Source organism: Perca fluviatilis, chromosome 14, assembly GCF_010015445.1.
Source record: "Perca fluviatilis chromosome 14, GENO_Pfluv_1.0, whole genome shotgun sequence".
Taxonomy (NCBI): domain Eukaryota; kingdom Metazoa; phylum Chordata; class Actinopteri; order Perciformes; family Percidae; genus Perca; species Perca fluviatilis.
This window is the reverse complement of record NC_053125.1, coordinates 783,978-808,559: the sequence shown is the minus strand read 5'-3', so window position 1 is coordinate 808,559 and position 24,582 is coordinate 783,978. Positions and strand designations below refer to the sequence as shown.

Below are 24,582 nucleotides of genomic sequence, written 5' to 3'. Positions count from 1 at the left end.
AATGCAGATCAAGTTTCTGCTTACCTTAGTTTGATCGACCCGTGTCCATTCCTCCGTTCATTGGGGCCCTTTTGTCCAATGGTTGTCTGGATCAGGTCCCCCTTTTGTTTGACGGTATCCCAGACGAGCCCCCAAAATTGTTGTGGTGTTATTTCACCACCCCGAATTCCGGACCATGTATCAGACAATGAAGAGAGAGATTATTACAGCAATAAATAACACCAACACCTTTAAGTTGAGTTCACCTTTGCAAAGGGAGAAGATCAGCTTTGACAGACTCCGCAGTCTGCCCCAACCTTCAAGCTGAATTCTGTCTCTCCCCTCTTTCAGGCTCGTTTTATTGAAAACACACACTTTAGGGCGTCGCCCTATCTTACATATGATACATTATCTTTGTCAGCACATCTGCCTGTTCTTCGCCCCTTCACCCCTCCCTGCCCTTTAAGAAGTGATCACGTCTCTGTCTGTCTATTTTGGTCCTTGTTTCCTGTTTCTTCGTCTGTCTGAGGCCGAGGGGTGACTCAAAGTTCAACAACAGAGTGTTGTCTGATATACTCGCCTGAGCGAGAAGTCCCTGTGCTATCAATTCTACAGTAGCTAAAGCTAATTAGCAGCAAGATGCCACCCTTCTCCATAAAGGACTACTACAAACTCCTTCAGAAGATTGCAGTTCTGGAAACCAAAATTTACCGGTTAGAAGTAAACGTGGAAGTGAACAGATCATGTGTAAATGACACCACTTTACCAGTGACCCAAAACAATGGACAAAAGCATGCTAACACACGGCTAACTAGCACCAGCAAGACCACAAAGAAACAAGAGGGCTGTGGAACGGATAATAAATCAACAAGTGGCAGTCCTCCCTGGAACTCTTTTGGTGCAAAACCTAAGAATAAATCATTTTCCTGGGAAATGGGAGGACGACTAACGGGCAGAACACAGCGCCCTGAGATTTGTGATACGACCGGCTGGCCTACATTATCATCCAGGCAGAGCGCCTCTTCAACCCCTGTACTTAGCAGGACACAGTCGTGGACAACTGCAAAAGGGGAAACCACCAACAAAATGCCTCCCCAACAACTGAGTGTGCAGGTGAAGAACAGATTTGCTCCACTGCTGCAGGACCCTGGACATGACCTGGATTACGTCTCATCGTCACACAGCAGGGTAAGGACTGAGAGCAATTCTAAAAGTAAAAAGCTACAGGGAAAGCTAATGACTGGGCCCCAAACTCTGATTGTGGGTGACTCTGCTGTGAAAGATATAAAAAGCAGTAAAAACACCAAAATACTCTGTTTTCCCAAAGATATGGTGTCTGACTTGGCCAAAAGAATCCAGGATATCATAGCAGCACACCCAACTGTGAAGAATATTATACTGCATATAGGGTCAAATGTTGTAAAGCAAGAGTCTGAAGTGCTGAATCGTGACTTTATGAATCTGCTGAACGCAGTCAGCTCCCTAAACGCAAAGGTGTTTATCAGTGGCCCTATACCGCCAGTCAGAGGAGGAGCTGAGAGATTCAGCAGACTGTTGGCACTGAACAAATGGCTTTCAACTGCATGTACCAACAACCATTCTCTGCAGTTCATTGACAATTTTAACATTAACAACAGAAATTTTATAGTTGTGAGAACAGAAAAAAGAGTGTCGAAAAGCTGAACGCAGTTGGCGAAAATCTAATCTCCAGGTCCATTATAACACTTATAAAGAGAGACTTTGCATTTATAATCTGGAACTAAGAAATGCAAGGCGGTCCTTTTTCTCTGACATTATTGCCAGAAACAATAATAATTCACGTGCTTTGTTTGCTACTGTTGATAGATTAACTAACCCTCCAGTACCAGTAGCATCTGAACTGTTGTCTACCAAGGCTTGCAATGACTTTGCCTCCTTCACAGACAAAATTCAGAAAATTAGACAAACAGTCAGTGCTTCCATATCAAGTACACGATATGTGTTGTCACAGTGTGCACGCAAAACAAATTCCAACATGACACAATTTCATACGATCAACCTTAAAACCGGAGGACATTATACAACATCTGAAAACCTCCTCCTGTTGCCTTGATATTCTACCAACGGGTGTTTTCAAAAATGTTTTGAATTGTTTGGCTTCTGATCTTCTACAGATTATAAACACATCTCTGCTCTCAGGTATCTTCCCACAGGCCCTGAAAACTGCAGTCATCAAGCCACTCCTAAAAAAGAACAATCTAGACACAACACTAATGAGCAACTATAGGCCAATATCAAACGTTCCATTTTTAAGTAAAATCATAGAAAAAGTGGTTTTTCAACAACTCAACCTTTTCTTATCGCTAAACAACAGTTTTGATGCCTTCCAGTCAGGTTTTCGACCACACCACAGCACTGAGACGGCTCTTGTTAAAGTCTTTAATGACATCCACTTAAACACAGATAGTGGCAAAATTTCAGTCTTAGTATTACTTGATCTCAGTGCTGCATTTGATACGGTAGACCATGACATATTGCTTGACCGATTGGAAAACTGGGTTGGTCTTTCTGGCTCAGTACTAAAGTGGTTTGAATCCTATTTAAAGAATAGGGACTACTTTGTGTCTATAGGTAATTATACATCTGAGCATACAAATATGACGTGCGGAGTTCCCCAAGGCTCAGTTCTGGGGCCTCTTCTGTTCAACATCTACATGCTTCCACTGGCTCAGATTATGGAAAACAACAAAATAAGTTACCATAGTTATGCGGATGACACCCAAATTTACATAACCTTATCGCCAGGGAACTATAGCCCAATACAACAATTAAATATGTGCATTGAACAGATTAATGATTGGATGTGCCAGAACTTTCTTAAATTAAATGAAGAAAAAACTGAGGTGGTTGTTTTTGGAGCAAAAGAGGAACGATTGAAAGTCAGCACTCAGCTTCAAACGACAATGTTGAAAACAACAGACAAAGCCAGAAATCTTGGTGTAGTCATGGACTCAGACCTGAATTTTAAAAGCCACATTAACATAATAAAAAAATCAGCCTATTATCACCTTAAAAATATATCAAGGGTTAAAGGACTTATGTCTTAGCAGGATCTGGAAAAACTTGTCCATGCTTTTATCTTCAGTAGACTTGACTACTGTAACGGTGTCTTTACAGGTCTCCCCAAAAAATCAATCAGACAGCTGCAGCTGATTCAGAACGCTGCTGCTCGAGTCCTCACTAAGACCAAGAAAGTGGATCACATCACTCCAGTACTGAAGTCTCTACACTGGCTTCCAGTGCCTCAAAGAATTGATTTCAAAATACTTTTACTGGTTTATAAATCACTAAACGGTTTAGGGCCAAAATACATTTCTGATCTGCTACTACACTATGACCCACCCAGACCTCTCAGGTCGTCTGGGACAAGTCTACTTGTTGTCCCCAGAGTCAGAACTAAACAGGGGGAAGCAGCGTTCAGTTTTTATGCTCCACATATTTGGAACAAACTCCCAGAAACCTGTAGGTCCGCTCCAACTCTGTTCTTTTAAATCTAAGCTAAAGACCTATCTTTTTGATGTTGCTTTCTTTAAATAATCTATTTTATTAACTTTAATTTCTTATACTGCACTGTAACTTTTATTCTTATACTGCACTATCAATTTTATTATTGTCTTTTAATGTTTTTAAATTGTTTTTAATTGTTTTCTTACTGCTCTTTAATGTTTTATGTAAAGCACTTTGAATTGCCCTGTTGCTGAAATGTGCTATACAAATAAAGCTGCCTTGCCTTGCTCATAATTGCTTTCATTATCATCATCATTATTATATTATGGACTATTTATGTATGTATTTATATATACTTTTGAAGATGATTATAACATCATGAACACTGTATTTACAATACATATATACTGTGTATATATATATATATATATATTATAAAAATTAAACCACATTATGTTTCTTCTGTCACAGGAGTGGGGACAGCTGTGGTGAGACAGGACATCTGGCACCTGATGCGGCGCTTCGCATCAGGTGGTCACCACAAGAGACCGTAGCCCTACGCTCTCATGAGGCAGCTGTCTCACTGCATCTTCGAGGTGGACTTGGGAGATGCTCGTCTCTCACTGAAGCTAAGCGGTCCCAGCTGGAGGGGCGCGCGGGATGGTTGGCCTGACTGGCCGAGGTCGGCAGGAGGATCACCAGGGAGGAGTGGAGGCTCCACTGTCGTCGAGCGGACGCTGGAGCCGAGGGGTACTCCTCATCCAGGGGGCCCTCGACTTTCTCCCGGCGGACCAGCCGGGCGCAACACCCTGGACACCCGTTGCTGGATGCTCTCCGCATCCAGGAAATTTGGAGGACGCGGAGGCCCCACCTCAGCTGCATCCAGGACCCACTGGGCGTGCAGCTGTACACACAGACAGGCAGGCTGACAAAGGGCGGAGTCAGCCTGCCCGTTTATCCCTGCACGAGGGGCTCCACGACATCAGGGACGCGAGTCAGTGCTATGCACTTCCAGGCATTCCTGGTCGATGGACTGGCGAGGTGGAACGAGGACTGCGCAGCAGCAGCCGCGTCCCGGTCGCGGCTAAGGAACAGGTAGGACCTCTGCACTCCTACAGTGGCTACATCAAGCACGTCCTTAACCAGAAGAACCAACGGGTGCTTGGCCTTCCTATGGTTAAGGACTTCACCAAGCCTGCTGAGTACACAGGTATGTGTGTGATGTGAAAAAAATACTTTATTCTAACATGATAACTATGAGGAAAAGGAGCACTAACATATCCTTTGCTTTGTGTTTCTGCTGTATGACAGAGGAGCTCATCGGGGTTGAGTACCAGCAGACAGGCAGAGTGCTTGAAGTTGTCAGCTTGGACCCTGACACTCCGGACGAGGCTGCTGCCATCGAGTGGCGGCAGTGCTGGCCAGCCCGAGGCTGATGGCTCAGACGGACATCCAGCTCTATGAGCTAAATCAGAGGACCCTGTCCCAGTGGTAAGACTTTAACATAAAGCTGTGTTGATGTGTTGTAATCTGTGCTGTGATTTCTCTTTTGATGAAAGCTCTAGAGTCTAAAAGCAGAATATGTTCTGTCTTCCAGGTTCTCTCAGCGCCAGAAACAGCAGGATCAGGCTGTGCTGCTGCAGGCAACTGGCGTCGTGGCAGCACTGGCTGGGGAGCCTCTGCCTCCTGCAAAAGGGCTGTCCTGTGTCCAGGCGGGACAAGTACAGCCCTTTCACTTCAACTTCCCCGAGGAGCAGCCCGGCTCCTCAACAACAGGACTGCTCATGATGGGGAGCAACCAGGACCCTCATCTGGGGGCCTATGCCCCACTCCTCGACCACTGCTCCCGGGTCCTCCTCCTCCTCCGAGGCTGCCGCTGCAGGGCTGGGACCACTGCCCGGGAGCAAACCCCGCCGGCAGATAATGCAGTACATCTGCCGATTGTGTGGCCAGCCCAAAAGGCTGGAAACTGGCCACACACGTGTGGGAGGCGTGGCGTACTGCACAACTGCCGGTGGGAAATCGGTGGAGGAGTGGACTGCAGAGAGGAAGAGGGAAATGGCCAGAGAACCTGGGGGGCTGGGGCTGTGATTTTATTTTATTTATTTCATTTTCTGTCTCCTCGGGGAAATGTTTTGTATCGTTCTGTGTAGTTTTTTTATTTTGTGTTGTTTTAATTAGTTATTGTTCTAGTGCTGCCAGATGTCCGTCCCCTTCCTCCATCTTTGTGTTGGCGTTCTAACCTCCGGTGGATTTGTGAGGACTATGGTTAACTGCTCCTCCTCAGAGTAGAGGTAGAGGTGGTCCGATACCATTTTTTGCTTCCCGATTCTGATGCCTGAACTTGCGTATCGGCTGATACAGAGTACCGATCCGATACCTTTGTCATACATTTTGTCCTGTTGTTGAGTTTTCTGTTGCACGACTAAAACTACTTTTGAATGTCCACATGTTCCACCAAAACAAGTTCCTTCCTGAGACTATTTAGCAGAGGCACCTGCCTCAGTCTGGCGCTTAGCACTAGAGCTGGGCAATATATCGATATCATATCGATATTTGTCTTACATTTGGGATATCGTAATATGACACAAGTGTTGTCTTTATCTGGTTTTAAAGGCTGCGTTACAGTAAAGTGATGTCATTTTCTGAACTAACTTAATTACTGATAATTATTGATCTAAAATCTCATTGTGTAAATATTTTGTGAAAGCACCAACAGTGACTACGTTTACATGCAGCCAATAACCCGTTCAAAACCGGAATATTAGCAATAACCCGGTCGCGCACGGCCATGTAAACACCGGCAAAAACCCGAATATGCTCATATTCCGGTTTTTAAAAACCCGAATATGCTACCTGGGTTACCCCTTTTCTAACCCGAAAGTTTGGTCATGTAAACGCGTATCGGCATATCTCCATCAAAAGGAACATTGATTTGTGTTCTGCGCATGTTCTATTCGCAAGGAATCTTGGTCTTTTGAGTAGAGGAACTTCTTGTATGCACCAGAAAACATAGTTATAATAATAATTATATACTATAATAATATAGTTATATATATATATGTCAATGCAGAAAAACTGCGCGCAGTATACCGGAAGTAAACAAGAAGTAGAGGTAAACATGGCGAGACGCAGCACAGCACCACACTTTTGGAGCGAGGAGGAAACCAATTTCTTTATTAGTGTGGTGAAAACCATGAATATAATGTCTTTTGTTTACGGCAGAAAGTACCGAGATAGTGAGATTTATAAGAAGGGGACCGAAAAGTTATTGCGTCTTAATGTTGTCCGTAGGCTACGTCCAGACGCTAACCGTGCGTCGCCGTTTACATCGGGATATTGCCATTTGATTACAAATTCCATGTAGGAGTAACTCTCTCTGCTCACGCATGTAAACGGGTTATTCCGAATGTTTCAGAAACCCGAATAGTGACCTTAACCCGACCATAACCCGAAAATTGACAGCTTGTAAACGTAGTCACACAACCCTACAATATTGTTCTGCCCTGCTCATTTTCAGATTCATAATTGTATTTCATTATAATCTGGCTTAAAATAAAAATCTGAAATTGCACTTTGTTTGGAAGCTTTATTATTTCTGATCATTTATGATGTATGACATATCTTCTAACATTTACTTTAAAGTCTTTGTATGAAACATATATATACAGTCAGATGAAGCTTGTTCATGAGCAGCATGTGATGCATTTAGATATAAAAAAGGCTGCAGGTTGTAGAGGATTTAAGGTAATCTTTATTGTTCATATCTCAAGCGTTTTAGGACGACACATCTCCTTCGTCCACACACACACATCTCCTGTAATAAAACACAACATAATGAGTCAGACTAGTGCTGGCTCAGGGGTCAAAGTGCAGAACAATAACATCTAAACATAAACAAGTCACAAACATTGCAATATTACTGCCCCCACACCTGTGTACGAGCTCAGGTGAAGCTTGTATACGAATGGCTCATCGTTCCCGGATGTGTGTTCTCCGTCTTTGCACACCGCGGGCGGGGATCGAACCGGGAACCTCAAAACTTCGACAAAAGCCTGCAACTTCCCTTGCCCCCCTCCTTGCGAAAACAGAGAAGAATGCACCATAAGTTCGCTGCTGCACCTTTCCATAGGTCTCTAGTCGATGACTTGGCTTTGTTAATCCTTGCTGTAGAGAGCTCAAGCATAACTATGTCCAGAAAATACGCCAACCACTGTTTAATACAAAGCGAATGGGGGGGGGAGCCAGTACTGAGATATCGTTTTCTTGGTCGCGGTTGATCCAGCTAGCTAAATTTTCTTCTGTCTCCCAAGCAGGTGTAATTTAGAGTCATCATTAAGTAACACAACAATCGGGTCAGTAGGAATTCGACATCCTATCACATCAGATATTATTGATGTTGTTTTATTCTAAAACTCATGCACCTGTTCACACTCCCAGACCATGTGTAGGACAGGTCCAGTTTGTTCAGATTGACAGAACGGGCAGTAGGGAGAAGGAATGGCTTTAGAGACGTATCTCTTCTGAGGAGTCCAATATGTCCTATGGCATATGTTGAAGTGGATCTGCTGGTGATTTGGGTTCTTAGAACAGTGGGAAATGTCCCAAACTGTCTCTCAATTAATTACGTTCCCCTCCGGTCTCAGCTCTCGCTCCCATTTCTTTACTGTTGGGAGTATCTACGGATACTTGCATCAGTTTAGCATAAATCCTGGACACTAATCCTCTCACAGGAAAATCAACAAGCCATTTAATGATTGGGTGGGTCTCGACACTGTTCCCCCATGGTACTCCATAACATTTTAGGGCTGACTTTAAGCCAAGATAAAGGAAGAAGGATGTCCTAGTAGGGACTTCAAAGCTAGCTGTCAGGTCTTCAAAACTCAACATACCTTCGTCATTGAATAGCTGGTCTAAAGTATAAATACCTCTGTCACTCCACTGGTTACAAACAAAAGGTTTGTTACCAGACATTAAGTATATGTTGTGCCAAATTGGGGTGTTTAAATGCCACTTATTGGTGTAGCGTAGCTGCTCCTCCACCTGTTTAACGTTGGTCAATGTGTTGGTGATAATAGGGCCATAGGCTAGCATACACATTTTTGGACACACACCTGCAAAGGCGAGGTCTTGCAGACTTAGGGCCCTATCTTGCACTCAGCGCAATTGCCTTTGTACACCGACGCATGTATCATTCCTATTTTGCACCCAACACACAGCGGACTTTTCCCTCCACAGACTCACGTTGGTAAATTAGGGAATGTATTTGCGCTCCTGGGGGCGGTTCAGCGAAAAGAGGAGGCGTGTTCCAGTGCAAACGTTACTTTGTGCTATTCTGCAGTTTCAGAAAACAATTCCGCCACTGACCAGGAAAAACCTGGTCTAAAGTCAGTGGCGCTAGTCTAAAGTCAGTGGTGCTGTCTAAAGTCAGTGGCGCTAATCTAAAGTCAGTGGTACTAGTCTAAAGTCAGTAGCGCCTTATTCAGATGCTATTTTAGGGGTGCATGCTTGGCCATAATGTAGCGTGTGCACAACGTGCATACACTTCTCTCATCTAAATGGATGCAGCAGTTCCCATTTTTGCAAACCATACATAATTACAAAGAAAAATATTACTGAAAATGCGCTTCATGTGTTTGGATAGGTCAGGAGGCATTTTACAGTACAGTCCTCAAAAAGTCCAAGCATTCTTTGTGGCTTGTTGTGTTTTACACAACATCTCCATGAATCATGGATGTGTTGATGACATAAATGAGGAAATATTAGAGGACTTAAGGAGACGTGATGTTGAACTACGGCGGGATCTGGTCCGGGAGTAATGCGCGATGCGCTCCTGGTGGAGCGGGTGGACGGAGATGGAGTGGGGGGAGGAGGAAGGGGCACAGCAGGAGCAGGTGGTGCGTTTGGAGGCCCACGCTCCATGGCTGCAGCAATCCTCTCCAGACTTGAGGAGATGCGCCCGAGTGGCCGCAGCAACATCGCCACCCACCCGGCCTTTGCCGCATCTCGCATCGGCAGCTCCCGCTGGCGTGCGCCAGGCAAATCCGCCGTCATAATAGCAATCCACCATGGAACAAGCGCCCTGCTCTTAAAGGGAATGTGAGATGACGCTCTGATTGGTTTATTGCACGTTACGCCCAAACCACACCTAGCTACTTCAGACCAACCCATTTTAGATTTGCGTCGGGCGCCAGAGTCATTTATCCCGCCGGTAAAATAGCAACAGCGGCCGAGATCCGCCCACAAAGCTACTTGCGTTTTGCGTTTCAGATCGTTAAAATAGGGCCCTTAGACTATCAGTGAGGTTTTGCTGTGTGGGTGAGGGGATCATTGTACTTCACGTGAGGAACTATGTTCATTTTAACAACAGCAATCCTCCAATTGGCCAGATCCCTTTGAATTAGGGCTGGGCGATATGGCCTAAAAATAAAATCCCAGACTTTTTCAAAAAGAATCCGATTTAAGATTTAAATTGATTTTTTTCTCCCTCTACTTAAAATCAATCTGCAGATGACAGAAATTGTTCAAAACAAGTTTTAACTTTATTTAGTTTTGACTCATACACACACATGGGACTATATATTCAACAACACAATATTAGCTAATTCACTTCTCGTTCCTCGCTAAAAGTTCAAATCATTTTAACGTTATTGCGCAACCTTGCCCCCATTTTCACCTGTTGCTGAGTAACGTCAGAGACTATTTAGAAGAGACATGCCACTTCCTCAATCCTCAATACAACTATATAAGGAAAACCCGTAACGGCAAAGATGGCGGTTGTATGCACATGTCCCGCCCCTCCCGCTGGAAAGCCAATCGTCTGCTTTTTAACAGTCAAGCCGGGAAACATTTAAGCCTATCGTCTGGTTCCACTGACGCATGCGCACAGTTGAGGTTTTGCGACAGCGGAGACGATTTGGCGACAGCGAGTTGTGGCGTGTCAGACAGGTGTGTGCAAGATCAGATGGAATCCACATGGAAGAGGATGATAACAACGCCAAGGCACCGGACTACCAAGGTAGTTAAAGCATTTTATATCGACCACAAATATGTTACCTTACATTCTAAGTAAAAGACACAAAATATGTTGTGTTATCAAGGTATGGCGTAGCTAGTTAGCCAGCTTTCATACATAGCTAATGCTAACTTGGCTAGCTAACGCTAACTTAGCTAACGTTAACGATAAGCAGAAACATTAAATTGACTCTAGATAACTGTAGTTAAATACCTAATTTATGTGGAACAACTTAAATGAAGATGCAGACCAGTTATAGTTGTACAAATTGAGTATTTATTTTGACCGTGCCTAATTCGTAAAGCACGTCAGCTTCAGCTGTGCTGTGGTTTCGGTTTTTTTGTTTTTACTGTGTGTGTGTGAGTGGGCAGGGTGAATGCGGTGGAGGGCGGCGAACACACCACTGTCCCTGAGCGAGGTCTTCAGCCTCAGTATCAGTTTTTTTTTTGCCCATGCTTTGGGGGGGATCTTTTTAATGACGCCCTCACATTTAGCAATGCATTCCTTTAGTAAGGAAGATGGCTGAAATAGCCTAGATGTGGTGGTGTATTTTTTTTTTTAAATGAAGGCATCATCCTCCGCCAGAGCGTGGTAGTTGTGCTCGGCGTCATTTGTCCGCACGAGCAAACTCTCACATTCTCCACACTCTCTCACTGATGGCTCTTGAGCCACTTTCCGTGCGACCCAGCCAGACACATAGGCAAGTGCTTCCTTTTCGCAACAAACAAATATTTGTCCATATCCGGTATGTCCTACAACAAGTAATATCGAATTTAGTGAATTCTGAAATATTACAGAAACATATTCATTTTGGATCATATCAAGTCATATTCAGTGATCACCTGCTCATTAGCCATTATTTGCTCTTCATCCAGCTCTTCATTTTCACATTCAATCTAGGGCACAAAAGAGCACTTTAAGATGAAGTTGCATTTTAATTCAGCAGGTTGTAATTAAATGACCAAGTAATAAACAATTTCACCCAATCATTATGTTACTTCAGGAGCACAAAAGAGAGGTGTGTCTTTGGATTGTTAAACAAATGACATCAACATTTCAGCAGAATTGCAGATTTTACATAACTACAACTGTTTACTAAAGTATTGGGGAGGCTTAATTATTTTGGAATGACATGATTGGGATTGTCATGATATTATTGTGTGTACCCTTCCAGTAATAAAGAGTTAAACACTGGCCATACCTGCTCACTGCATTTCACAGGAGTGGACTGCAACAACTGAGTGGCATTATCAGGAATGCAGTTTGTAGCACTGCCCTGCAAGCTGATGATGTTTGCCACTGATGCACTCCTTAGTGCTGCAGCAAATTCCCTGGCAGTGGGGTGAAATCGGTGTCCTCCCTTTCCTCTGATGACGGAGAACAGGTTCTACAAAGAGAGGTAAGTGCATTGTTGTTTGTATAACTGTCTTCAACTGCTTGGGGCAGAACCATTGACATATCTAAAATGGACCAATAGACTCCGTTGCTCTGGACGGAGACCAGTGAAGGCTATTAGATGCACTTTTCCGGTGATCTCTTCCTTTACTGCGCAGCCTCCAACTGACAGAGACAACGTAAATGTGACGTGAGCAACGTGTCTGAAAGTTGTAAGTCTTCTAGTAGCTGTGCCAAGAGAAATCTCAATCATTTCCAATCTTACAGAGACGGAGAGTGTAGGTATATGTAAGGAGATAACATAAGCACAGGCTAATTATTGCTAACTAACATGCTAGTTAACATTCGTAATTAAACCTAAACAGCTAATGTAAGTCGAAACTGCCTGCGAGCTTCTCCTGTACTATACGGTAATTCCTCTACTGTGCGACAGTAAGTCACTTAGTTATGACACAATCGTTAGCGTATTTTTACAAAAACGTCTGCTACGGAGCCATAACGTGAGGTACAAGGTAATGGAGCCTTTTATACATTGTCGTGTTTCTTTAGAACTAAACAATGGACAAATAGAGTCTTTAAACGCTTCAGATGTAAAGTTATTCGCAGTCAAGTGACGTAAAAAAAAATGGCAGTCAGTGGAATGCTAACAAGAGGTGATACCTTTGTAGCAACAAAATGGCGCCATCGGAGGTTCGCGTTCAGAAGCGAAGCTTACCCCCTTGGGCAGAACTAGGGTTGGGCGATGTCTACCAATTTGGCACCTGGGATCTGTCTGATGTGAAAACATTGCGATGGACGTGACATCGGGAGGGAGGAGAGAGGTTACGTAATATTCTCATTTTCTATTATTTAGCGCTGTGGCTGGCGCTGAGCCAAAGACGGACGCGCTCAGCGCTTGTCATAGGCCAGTAGTTCTCAACCTTTTTTGTGCCAGCGCCCCCCTATCCATTATCCAGGTCCCTACCGCCCCCCATCAAATATTATGTAGGCTAAATGCCCCGAATATTAATGATTATGCCCCAATATAGGCCTATTATTGTTGTTACTATTGTTATCAAAAATAATCAAAAAAATCAAATCATTGAATGACAAACAACACATGTATTAGTTTCCCAGGTATCAAAAAGCCATGTGAATAGAATTATATATATTTACAGGTTTTAAAGAAAAATGCAACCATTTGACATTCAAATTAAATAACAGCACCCAATCAGAACGACTAGATATGTAACATTCAAACTATAATTAGGTATTATCAAAAGGCCTGCTGCATGGTGTGAACCTCAGCACCTTTAGAAGATGACTATAATTTGAATGTCCTTTTTTGTTTGTGAAGTTACCTTGGGTGTCATGAAATGAGCTTTAAATAAAATGTATTATGCTTATTATTATTATTATTATTACAAACACTAACAGTAGCCAATCAGAAACAGCTAGCAATTTAACATTCAAATCTAGTTTTCATTCAAATCTAAAATCGAACTGTTCCAACGGAAAACAAGCTGGCACTTATCAAAGGATCAAACACACACACACACACGCACGCACGCACGCACACACACGCACGCACGCAAGTATTTTGGTGATGACAAACGACTTGAAGAACGACACCTACTGCCGAATGGAAATAAGTTTACAACCTTTGAAAGTTAGTGAGAGGCGTTTTTAATGCTTAGAAGAGTCTAGGTTTGCTATGGCCTGTCTTGCGAGTAAATAGCAGAAAAAAACGTTTGGAGAAAACGCCCCCCCACATCGCGCTGTGTTTTGTGGAGGTGTGAGAGTCCCGTACAGTAAACAGTGACATCACTTCCTCTATCGCTTCCATAAGAAAGTTTTAAAACACCAAATATAAGCCCTCAACTGGCCGGGAGTTTATGGAACAGCTGACTGTTTGCCAAACAACAACAAAGCACAGTCTATCTCTCGCTCGTCTCTTTTCTTTCTCTCTTTCTCCGTGAAATGAAGCTGCTTTCAGGTACAGTAGGAAACGCTGTGTTTTTAATAAACCATCTGACGAAAAAGTGTTACGGTTAAATATAAAGTCTACTTGTGCTACATGGGGAGGGGTTACAGAAAACAACAGGACGTCACAGAGATTGCTTTTTTTTTATCTTCACGTAGTAGCTACAGAGCTCATTTAAGACGATGCTCTGACGTCCCGTTTCCATGAAGGCAGCACGGAGCTGCGCCAAACAAAGCTGACAGAAGCACAGAGAAGATACCCGTCTGGTCCAGTCGCAGTGCTGTAAACTGGCAGCTTTTAATGTTGCAGACTACTTCTTCTTTAGTAGTTTAAGTGTAAACATGTATTGTTATTGTGAATCTTTGGTTTAAACTAGCTTTCAAAAAAACGCCCCCCAAGGGCACCTCAACGCCCCCCTTTCCAAAATATTGCTTCCAACGCCCCCCATCATCTTCTGAACGCCCCCTGGGGGGCGGTACCGCCCCCGTTGAGAAACACTGTCATAGGCTATATCACAACTGTTGTTTTTAACCACATAATGTTTATTTTAGGTTTCAAACATTTAAATACATATAATTTATAGCAAAACAATACATTTATAGTTTGTAAAATGCACAATGGTGTCTTTGGAAGCAGCAATACCCACACAGCAAAAGGACTCCGCGGCGGATCCGGCGCGGAGGTATTGCGGCTTCCGGAACGGATCCGCGAAGCGGACCCGTATCGGCGTCCACTTGGCGCCGGTGACGGATCATCGCGCGAAGGTGGAAGCGCGGATCCGCCTGCGGCGCTGCATCTGCTCCGCATCCGCGATTAAAACCTTACCTCCGCGGCGGGTCCGTTTGGGACACGCAAATTGATAAACACATCCGCTGCGGACCCGTATGGACTCATAAAATTCCTGGTTCATCTGGCCCGGGTCCGTTTTGGACCCGTTTTTCTCATTTTCAAAATCCCCTCTGTTCTTGCTGTAGGATAAAAATAGGATAAACTAAACCATAGGATAAAACTATCACTAGGCCTAGTCTATAGGCTACTACAGCAATATAGGTCTAATCTTAAATCTGCATTGCCTTGTATTTTTAACCTAACAATATTGTCAATAGGCCTAACAGAAAAGGTTCAAGTCCAGACATCAATTTACTGTACAAAAGTAATCACTACTCAATGGAAATATAAAATTGTCATTTACATTTATGGAAAGTTATAAGTTATAGCTTCCTATTCTGTTTTTGTGATAGTATCCTACGTTGGCTAAGCTACTTTACATTCATTTTGTGGTCAAAACCTAATTTAGTGCTTTATAGGCCTAGGTGGTCGGTGCAGACATAAAATATGTATCCATTAGGCTACAACTTCAATGAAATACACAGCTAAAATATCAGAAAATGAATAACTGGTGAACGACAAGAAGTTCAATAAAAATATAGTTTATTGCTTATTTATCCTATTACTCCGTTTGTGTGGCTTGAGGCGGGACACGTCTCCTCGTTGCCCGATCCGCTGCCAGGTTGAACCACCTGATTGCGTGCTTGGTGACCTCTGCGTCCGTGGCTGACCGTGTCACTGTGTTTTTCCTCACAGCACCTGTAATCAAACAGACAGATATGTTTATGGTATGTGGCATCCAAAGCCAAGTATGCGTACACAATACAATATGAGATAGGTATTAAGGAGATTAAATTAAAAAAGAAACATGACTATAAATTATTATAAAGTTATAAACAGGGTTGTGGTGGTTATAATAAGAGGTGGGTAAACTATGAATTTGTGATCAGGGTAAGGTTTGCCGCGCCTTTCGCTATCGGATGTTTAAAAAAAGACATCCAAAATGTTCAAACAATATCAGTGGTATTAAATGGTTATTTGATCAGAGCACAGGAGTCTATGTGGATAAATCAGTGTGGTTGTGTAATGTTTTATCCAAAGCAACTTAACATTCAAGCTATATGTTGCAGCAGAGACCTTAGTGTTAGATTAACCATTCCAAAAGCAACACTAAATTAAAATACAACTCACATGGTCATTTACAACCCACACAAAACTGCATTCCATCAGTGTTTAGTATTATTATTATTATTATTATTATTATGGAGAGCCAAGACAAATGTACACGAGCGAAGCTATCACAACCACCAGGCAGCCAATACATTTGCATGTGTTTACTTTGATAACATGATGGGCCTGTTGCCCACACCTGGGGTGTGTTTCTCTTGACATGACAATCCACTGTGATTCCAACCACCAAACTTCGACCGTAGTTGCGCTCTTTTGCTCTTACGCACACTGCGGGCATGCCACTGTCTTGCCCAAGATTGTGACGGAAGTTGGCATCTCCACTTTCTAGAAGCGCACCCATGGTCAACGCTGTTTACAGTGCCAGTGACAAACTAAAGGAATCAAAAGGAGCGAGTCTCACAGCAGAGGGGATCCCACAGCAATTTCAAAGATTTACTACGTCAGAAAGGTAGGCTTTTTATTATCATCATTATTGCGCTGCCCTTTTAGTTAACAGGAATATTTTTAGTAGCCTATTTCCCCTACTAAATAAGTGACCGTGTGTTTGAATTATATACTTACTGAAAAGCAAGATCTTCGTTGCCATCCTACTGAAAGACTTTTTGTTATTAACACCCTTCCAGTTGATCTGATGAGATACCTCATCTGTGAAGAGCCTGGCCAGGATGTTCCAGGTCACCCTCTTCACATCCTGACCTCCAATGGTGGCCAAAGAAGAAATCTAAAAGGCAAAACATCTTGTTTTAAATAGACAGCAAGATAAACATTTATAAGCTTAAATTGCATTTAAAATGTTTTAGTTCCTGTTGAAAGCGTCCAGAAATGTAGAAAGACATAGAAAACTTCTATGCTAAAAATCCTGATCTCTTGGATTATTTTTTGTCTCAACATGCACTTGGCTCACACCCTCATGAACCTGTGCCACCTTTACACACAATGTCAAACGAGGGAGATTGTCACTCACTGACAGAATCTTACCACTGGGAAAAGGCGGATCAGGACAGGCCTGTTCAGGGCTGTTCGATAGAATATTTGCAATAATCATGGACAATCAATAAACCTAATGGCACGATTCATATTAAGTAAGAAAACTCACCACTCTCTGTCGAGCTGGGCCATTTGACGGTTCCTTTAAAAACATTTCAAATGCCTCCACTGCCTCCAGTTGTTCCAGGGGAAACTGGATATTGTCCGGCATTTCAACATCTGGCCCCGGGGTGCTGTTCAGCCTGCTGCTGAGGTAGTTCACCTTTGCCACAAGCTGGTCTTGTTGCTGTTTAATTGTCTCCAGCAGGCTAAGGATGTGGACCTCAGCCGCTGTTGACACACGTGAAATATAGCTAAAATGCAGTGTATAAAATATATTACATTTCAGTATTTATCCTCATTACTCATAATTCTGACCTTAGTTATTGACAATAGTTAATGACAAAAGTTATTGACAAAGTTTAAAGAAAATATGTGATGGTTGTGGGATGTTTTTCCAAAATCTGTGGCACAGAATGACCCTGAGGATTTGTCAGTTATTGCTCACCAGAGCAGGGAATGGTATCGGTCATTCTTCCCCCTCGCCATGTTGGTCTGTAGGCCAGGCTTGAAGAGGCCTCCTCTGTTCGCCGCATGTTGAGGGCTGGTGCAGGGGGTGGAGGGAGTTGAGGAGGGACTGCCGTTCCTAGCCCATAGTGAGTTGGGCGGTGTGCGAGAGGGGAAAAAAAAATTTAATTAAATGGTAGTCATCTGTTAACCATGACTAATACACTTTGGGGCTTTCCAATTCACTAATATTTCAGAAATCAGTCCCTACCTTGAGTAACTCTCCTCATGTTAAATGCAGGTGCAGGGAGTTGAGGGTGGTGAAGGTGTTGGCGGTCCGGCCCCATGGTCAGGTGCTAAGGGAAAGAAATTGCTATTAAATGGTTGTGATCTGTTAACCAATGGTATGCTGCGAGCTACAGGGGCCAAACAATGGCAAACAAAAATCTCTGGTCATGGGGAATGTGAATTTGTATGTTTCAACATTTTGGTATGAACTACCTATTTCAACTCCATGAATGGATTGACATTGAAAAACAATGTGTTCAAATGCAATTTTATGATGATGAATGATGAATTTAATTGCATCCTGGATGCTGAGACTTTTCAGGCAATATTGCATGAATGCAGATGTTTTTAACTGACAAAATATTTGGCTGAGGTTTTGATCTTTTGAAAGTTGCAATTTCATTAGAGTATGCAGAAAATCTGATATGATAATGCAGATGCAATCTGTTGATTTGAAACAGACTGACCATTGCTGTGTTAATCTAGATGGGGCCACTTTACCTAGACAGTTTCCTCCGGGTTGAGGAGTAGTGACTCTGCTGCCTGACACTCGGCGAGATGGTGGAGCTGGAGGAATGGATACAAGGAGAGGGGAATATCTTTAGCACTAACAATGTAAACCATATCTATATTATTAATATTATGATTTTGTTATTTTGATGTTAAGAGATTATTCCTTACTCTGCCAGTGTAATTGGTTTGGGCTTGAGGCTTCAACTGATACACCAGCCAAGTTGGAAGGTCGTGGCGATCTCAGAGAAGCTAAGTCACAATTTTCTGGCTCTTCTTCACTCTCATCAGAGTCCCCAAAACGATGGCTGTTAAGTAACCATATCATTTTGGTTATTGCAATCCCAAAATTGCCAAATATACATATAATGCATATAGTATTTTTGAATGCTACAGGAAATAACCTTCCTATTACTGTAGAAACATAACAAAAACAAGACCAAACACACTTACATTGGCTTCCTGACTCGTTTCTCTGGCAGCTCACCCTCCTGCTCTGCCTCAGACTGTAGCTCAGAGGTGTTGCAGCCGGTCTGATATTGATTCATTAGCCTGATGGCGTCTTTGTAGTTGTCTAAAATTGAATATGTTAAAATGAACATGAGTTTCAAATTAGCTGTAGAGTTGCACAGAATATTATTATTGATGATGATGGTTAGTATCATTATTATTATTTATTATTATCATCATCATCATCATCATCATCATCATCTTTATTTAACCAGGTTGGTCTCATTGAGAACACAATATCTCTTACAAGAGAGACCTGGCCAAGAATAGCATCAACAGATATAAATTGAACATTTTAAACAATGCAAGGCAAAGACAATTGCATGTGCATTTTCTGAAAATAGAAAGAATAGGTTATTCTAAGCAGAAGGAGAAGCAACCATGAAATTATTTTTAAACAAGAATTTTATGAATTGGCATACCACAAGTTCTGACGACCTTTACGTCATATCTTGGCCAGTTTGGCTCATGCTTCTCCTCGTTAGCAGCTGCCCGTTTCACACGTTCAGTGCTCTTAAAGCTGGGCCAGTACACCATCCCGTCATCATACCAGTCAACTGGCACAACAGCAATGTCCTCGCTTGCATGGAATTCAATTAGATGAAAAGGCATCCTTAATGTAGAAAGAAAGAAAAAAGGTATTTATTCATCATCAAAAAAGGAATAACATGGACTAAAGCATGCACAAGTGTAGGGCTACAATGTATACAAATAAGCAAGTTAGATGGGCTGAAAGTTAACCTGAATGGTGCCCCAAGGTGGGAAGAAGTATAAGGAAGGAAAAAGTACAGGTCATAATGGTCAAGTAGAACTTCAGCTCAACCGTAGAGTACTTTTGCATTTTTTTGGCAGAATGTGTTGGGGTGTTTCATAATCTCACAAAAATATTGAATAATGTTAATAATATAGTGGACTATGTACGGTCAATGGTATTGAGAAAGGTGGGACATGTCAATGCATGTTAAATTCAGCATAAAATATCATTTCCCCATGGCATTTTGAGGGATAATATTTCACCTCATATTTTGAAAACATGAATTCATGGGTGTTGTGTATACATGGAAAAATACCAACTTTTGTGAAATACTTACAGCAAATTTCCATCCAGAGTAATGGAAGTCATAGTCAAAAGTCAGTAGTCAACTATATTATTATATTAAGAGTTTTTAACTGATTGTTTAAACTGATTGATTGAACTGATTGATTTTTTTTTTCCCCAATTGGAGGAGGGGTATGGCCACGAAACCATCCCTGTACGGCAAGGCTACACATTTCTGTCGCAGCACTGACACCTCAACCGACTTCAGTTCGTCAGATGCATCATTTACAACAAATATGTTCATTCTGTCGGAGTTGAAGGGGTAGGTATAGAATGGAGACTGCCGGGAAAATTCAGTGTAAATAGCGTACACACATGTTGTCCCCGGTTGTTAATTTGACGGTCCACCTTTCACAACGCATTTCCCCATATTGCGCATGAACTCCCATGCCAACAACAATTGGGCCCACAAAATGCTCCTTTTTCAGTGCAATGTCTGCATCAGCATCCAATTTGGTAGCTGTAACCTCCGAAAGGCGCCGAATGAGCTGAGCTAGTGGGAACTCAGGTTTTCTAATGAGTTTTTTAATTTTCCCGGGTGGTTCTCATATGGGAACGCTGAAAAGAGTCCAGACAGCCATGCCTCTTCACCTCGTCTGCCAGGTGGACCAGACAGTGGACATTGTACACAATCTGGTCTGTCCCATACAGCTCACCAAAATGGCTTACAAAAGATTTTAGCATTTGTCCGGCATAGTCAGCAAGGTTGAGATGTTCAGGGCTTACCAAAATGGATATAGCAGTTGACAGGAGCATGAAATTGTGGTACATGTTCCGGTCTAGGAATCCCGCCAGCACCACAGGGCCAGTGTACAGTAAAACTGTGTGAATTCAGTCGCCTTCCAACGGTCCAACTCCCTAAGCGACCGTGGTCTCCTGGCAAACTCAATTGGTACGTAGGGCCTCATTGACTGGAGTTTGCTTGACATCCTGTCTACTATTGGCCCGGCAGTCTTACTGTTAACGGACCCCGGAGCCAGGTCTGCAGCAGTTTCCTTACGATGCCCAAACACACTAGATGCATTTAATCCAAGGGAAACTGCGATACCATGCCAACCTTGACGTTTTTAAATGGATGGCGGACCCTCGTGGTGGTGTAGTTCATCAACCATCAGGTTGAATGAGATGTCAGTTCTCTGGGGCGCTCTGGTCCAGGGAACGTCATACCGGTTCTGGTATTGCCCTGGGTGTAGGCACTTATCACACCCATGGTAGGCATTATGGGCCTTTTTTTTTTCACAAAGGCCCGCGCAGGGGCATCGAGATTACATCGTGTGAAGCTCAATTTTAAGGTTCTTATCTCCAAAGCAAAACCCAGCCTCTAGCTCCTCTAGTTCATTGACAAAATCAGATAGGAACTCTGGCGTGGCGAACTAGGTTTTTTGGTCCACAGTACCCAATGACCACAGGTTCTTTCATGGGGATGGTAATCAGTAAGCCAAGGATGGGCCACAGCTGGACAGTGGAACTTTTAAATAAAGGTAGACCATCTATATTAATCTGCAGCCCCAATGTCATGCCCTCTGCCAGTGTTTTGGCATATTTGCTTATAGTGGCCTTCAAGGAGGAAAGGATGCCAAAGTGATGGTAGTTCCCCCCAGCCTTCTCCTGAATAGCATAATGCGTTTTCGTCTTGAGAAGGGTCCTACCATCCTTAGGGAGATTGGGATGGGTTATATGGAGTATACTCAACAGTGCAGTCAGGGCAACGATTGAAATGCCAAAACTCACTGCCCAGTTGGCAATGTTATCAGAAAGTGATGTTAGGTCATCATCATTTTCAGAATCCGAACCTGATGTCCCATCCCCATCACAATACACATCATCAAAATCTGCCTCCAATTCCATGTCATCTTCAGTGACAACTTGCACCTCTGGCATTGCATGTGCAGCTGAAGAGGGTGGGGCAGTGTCCTCAGAAAGAACTCTGTCATCTACCCCTATTCCTGTCATGTCCATGTCAGTCAAGTCTGTCCTAATTTGATGAAGCCTTTTTTGAACGTCTACACGTGTCCTTCGTCTTAAGGTTGATAAGGAGACCGGCACAGTCTTTTATTCATTTTTGTTCTAAAAGAGACATTTCACAAAGACATGTTGATCAGGTGTGTAAAAGTTATCATTTCTAATGTTGTATTTAAATAAATACATTGTTGAATGGTGGTGTTGTCTGTTTCATTGCTACAAACTAGACAAGAACAGAGAAATAGAGCAACATTGAAAATGTGGAATGCACTTCTGATTCGGCCCCACATAGACCTAGATTTACATTGAAACTGAATGCATTTCAAAAAAATCTCAATCCAGGTGGGACGTGTTTTTCGTGGCCTATCCCTGCTTGGCCTTGACATTTCCTTTGTTTGTGTGAAAATAAATTTGATTAAGTTGGTATTCATTTAACAGTAAAAAATTTCTTTTTTTTTTTTTTAATATTTGGAACAATATTATGTCATGAGAAACTAGTATTATTTTGACCTTTAATTCAAACCTGTCAGATGACCTAAAATAGCCTACATTTTTAATGATGTGCACAATTGTGTGATTATTTTTTTGGTTAATGTTTTGTTCTCTGCACTTGGTAACACAAGTTGAAGGAAGGCTTATATAAAACCCATTGGATGTTGTTGACGTAGGACATTCAAAATGTGTTATTGTGATATGTGATATTTTTCATCATGCATTTAATCATGCATTGACATGGGAACACACACCAAAATATGCGGGGTTTGAATGATTTCATAATCCCCGCATTTTCGTTGCAAAAAAGTCACATATATCTTAGCAGAAAGTTGAAAAATGTTGCGTTTACTTCACATGGATGTATTAAGAGAACACAACAGCAGCCATTTTCCCCGGTTGCCATGGGAACGTTATGAAGTGACGTAATTACACAACGAAAAGCTTTGGGGGAAATCACTTTTTTCTCAAACCGGCTTTTTGCAAGTTCCTGCAATTTCATCGCATAAAATTGCATAAATATCCCGCATATTCCATCACATTTTTTTTAAGAAAACGTGCCACATAATTAAGGATTTTTCATCACCGCATTTTTCTGGAAGGACTGTCTATTGAACTCAAGCCAACTGTCATCCGCTCTTTAGGGCGAGCAACTGGAACAGTGACAGGACGTCATCACTCGCGAAGTCATGGCAACCAAAAAAACAACATGGCGAGTACTAGCTACTGTCTATGGCTACTTGTCACTCAATCTAGATTAATTTACTGTTTATCAGACCCCAGATGAAACAAGAAGCTAACGTTAGCGAACGCTGCGGTGACTGTCCCTCTGCCTCTGACTCCCCGCTGCATTCCTCCGTATTAGCTAGCTAGCTAGCTAGCTTGCTAGCTAATGTTACTGTTTTCAAACCATTTTCTAGGTTAGTGAGGGTGCATACCGCTCAAACCCAACATGAAAAACGTAGCTAGCTGGTAATGTTCACTCATTACTAGCCGCTCATTTTAAATTGAGCGGTGACGTTAAATCACCATATACTGTGTATTTGACGACGCTGAAGTTGGCATCCGATTCGCAGCTTCCGATTCGGCAGTTAAGGGGAAATTTAAGGGAAACTTAAAACTGTCCGATTCAGCAGGGAAACACGATTTACATTGCTGATCCTCCGTTTTTTTAACCTATTACTGTATTGAATGAGTGTTAGTCATTACGATAAATTATTAATTATCTCTAAAACACACTTAGATTTGTGAAAGCTTTATTGTCTTTATGAGAACACAATAAAAGTAGGTTTCACCGTTTTTTTCCATATATAGACCACATTGGACCAGGTCTAGATCCAAAACCGCAATACCTAGACTTGTCAAACCTGGACTAAATTATCCCAGAGAGCCTAAGGAGTCTTAAAAACACAGTTTGAGATTTGTGAAAGCTTCATTCTATTTGTGAAAATGCAATAAAGGGAGATTATACTGTTTTTTTTACACATAGACCACATTGGACCAGGTCCAGATCCAAAACCGCAATACCTAGACTTGTCAAACCTGGACTAAATTATCCCAGAGAGCCTAAGGAGTCTTAAAAACACAGTTTGAGATTTGTGAAAGCTTTATTCTATTTGTGAAAATGCAATAAAGGGAGATTATACTGTTTTTTGCATATGTAGACCACATCGGACCAGGTCTAGATCCAAAACTGCAATACCTAGACTTGTCAAACCTGGACTAAATTATCCCAGATATCCTAAGGCGTCTTAAAAACACAGTTTGAGATTTGTGAAAGCTTCATTCTATTTGTGAAAATGCAATAAAGGGAGATTATACTGTTTTTTTTTTTTACACATAGACCACATTGGACCAGGTCCAGATCCAAAACCGCAATACCTAGACTTGTCAAACCTAGACTAAATTATCCCAGAGAGCCTAAGGAGTCTTAAAAACACAGTTTGAGATTTGTGAAAGCTTTATTCTATTTGTGAAAATGCAATAAAGGGAGATTATACTGTTTTTTTTTTTTACACATAGACCACATTGGACCAGGTCCGGATCCAAAACCGCAATACCTAGACTTGTCAAACCTGGACTAAATTATCCCAGAGAGCCTAAGGAGTCTTAAAAACACAGTTTGAGATTTGTGAAAGCTTTATTCTATTTGTGAAAATGCAATAAAGGGAGATTATACTGTTTTTTGCATATGTAGACCACATCGGACCAGGTCTAGATCCAAAACTGCAATACCTAGACTTGTCAAACCTGGACTAAATTATCCCAGATATCCTAGGAGTGCTTAAAAACACAGTTTGAGATTTGTGAAAGCTTCATTCTATTTGTGAA

General features: G+C 42.3%; 1 protein-coding gene and 1 long non-coding RNA gene across 2 annotated transcripts; both read right to left on the bottom strand.

Annotated features, from left to right (window-relative positions):
- Positions 1-7,405: 7,405 nt before the first annotated feature.
- Positions 7,406-11,852, bottom strand: LOC120573673. Its single transcript, XR_005641742.1, has 3 exons — positions 11,682-11,852; positions 11,323-11,376; positions 7,406-7,543 (listed from the first exon to the last, which is right to left on the bottom strand). It is a non-coding gene; the product is annotated as an uncharacterized LOC120573673 (long non-coding RNA).
- Positions 11,853-14,680: 2,828 nt separating this feature from the next.
- LOC120573672 lies at positions 14,681-17,702 on the bottom strand. The gene is made up of 5 exons (XM_039823566.1): positions 17,662-17,702; positions 17,392-17,529; positions 16,954-17,174; positions 16,419-16,578; positions 14,681-15,425 (listed from the first exon to the last, which is right to left on the bottom strand). The coding sequence occupies exons 1-5, from the start codon at positions 17,678-17,680 to the stop codon at positions 15,289-15,291; spliced, it is 675 nt and encodes a 224-aa protein (XP_039679500.1). The 5' UTR covers positions 17,681-17,702; the 3' UTR covers positions 14,681-15,288.
- Positions 17,703-24,582: the final 6,880 nt, after the last annotated feature.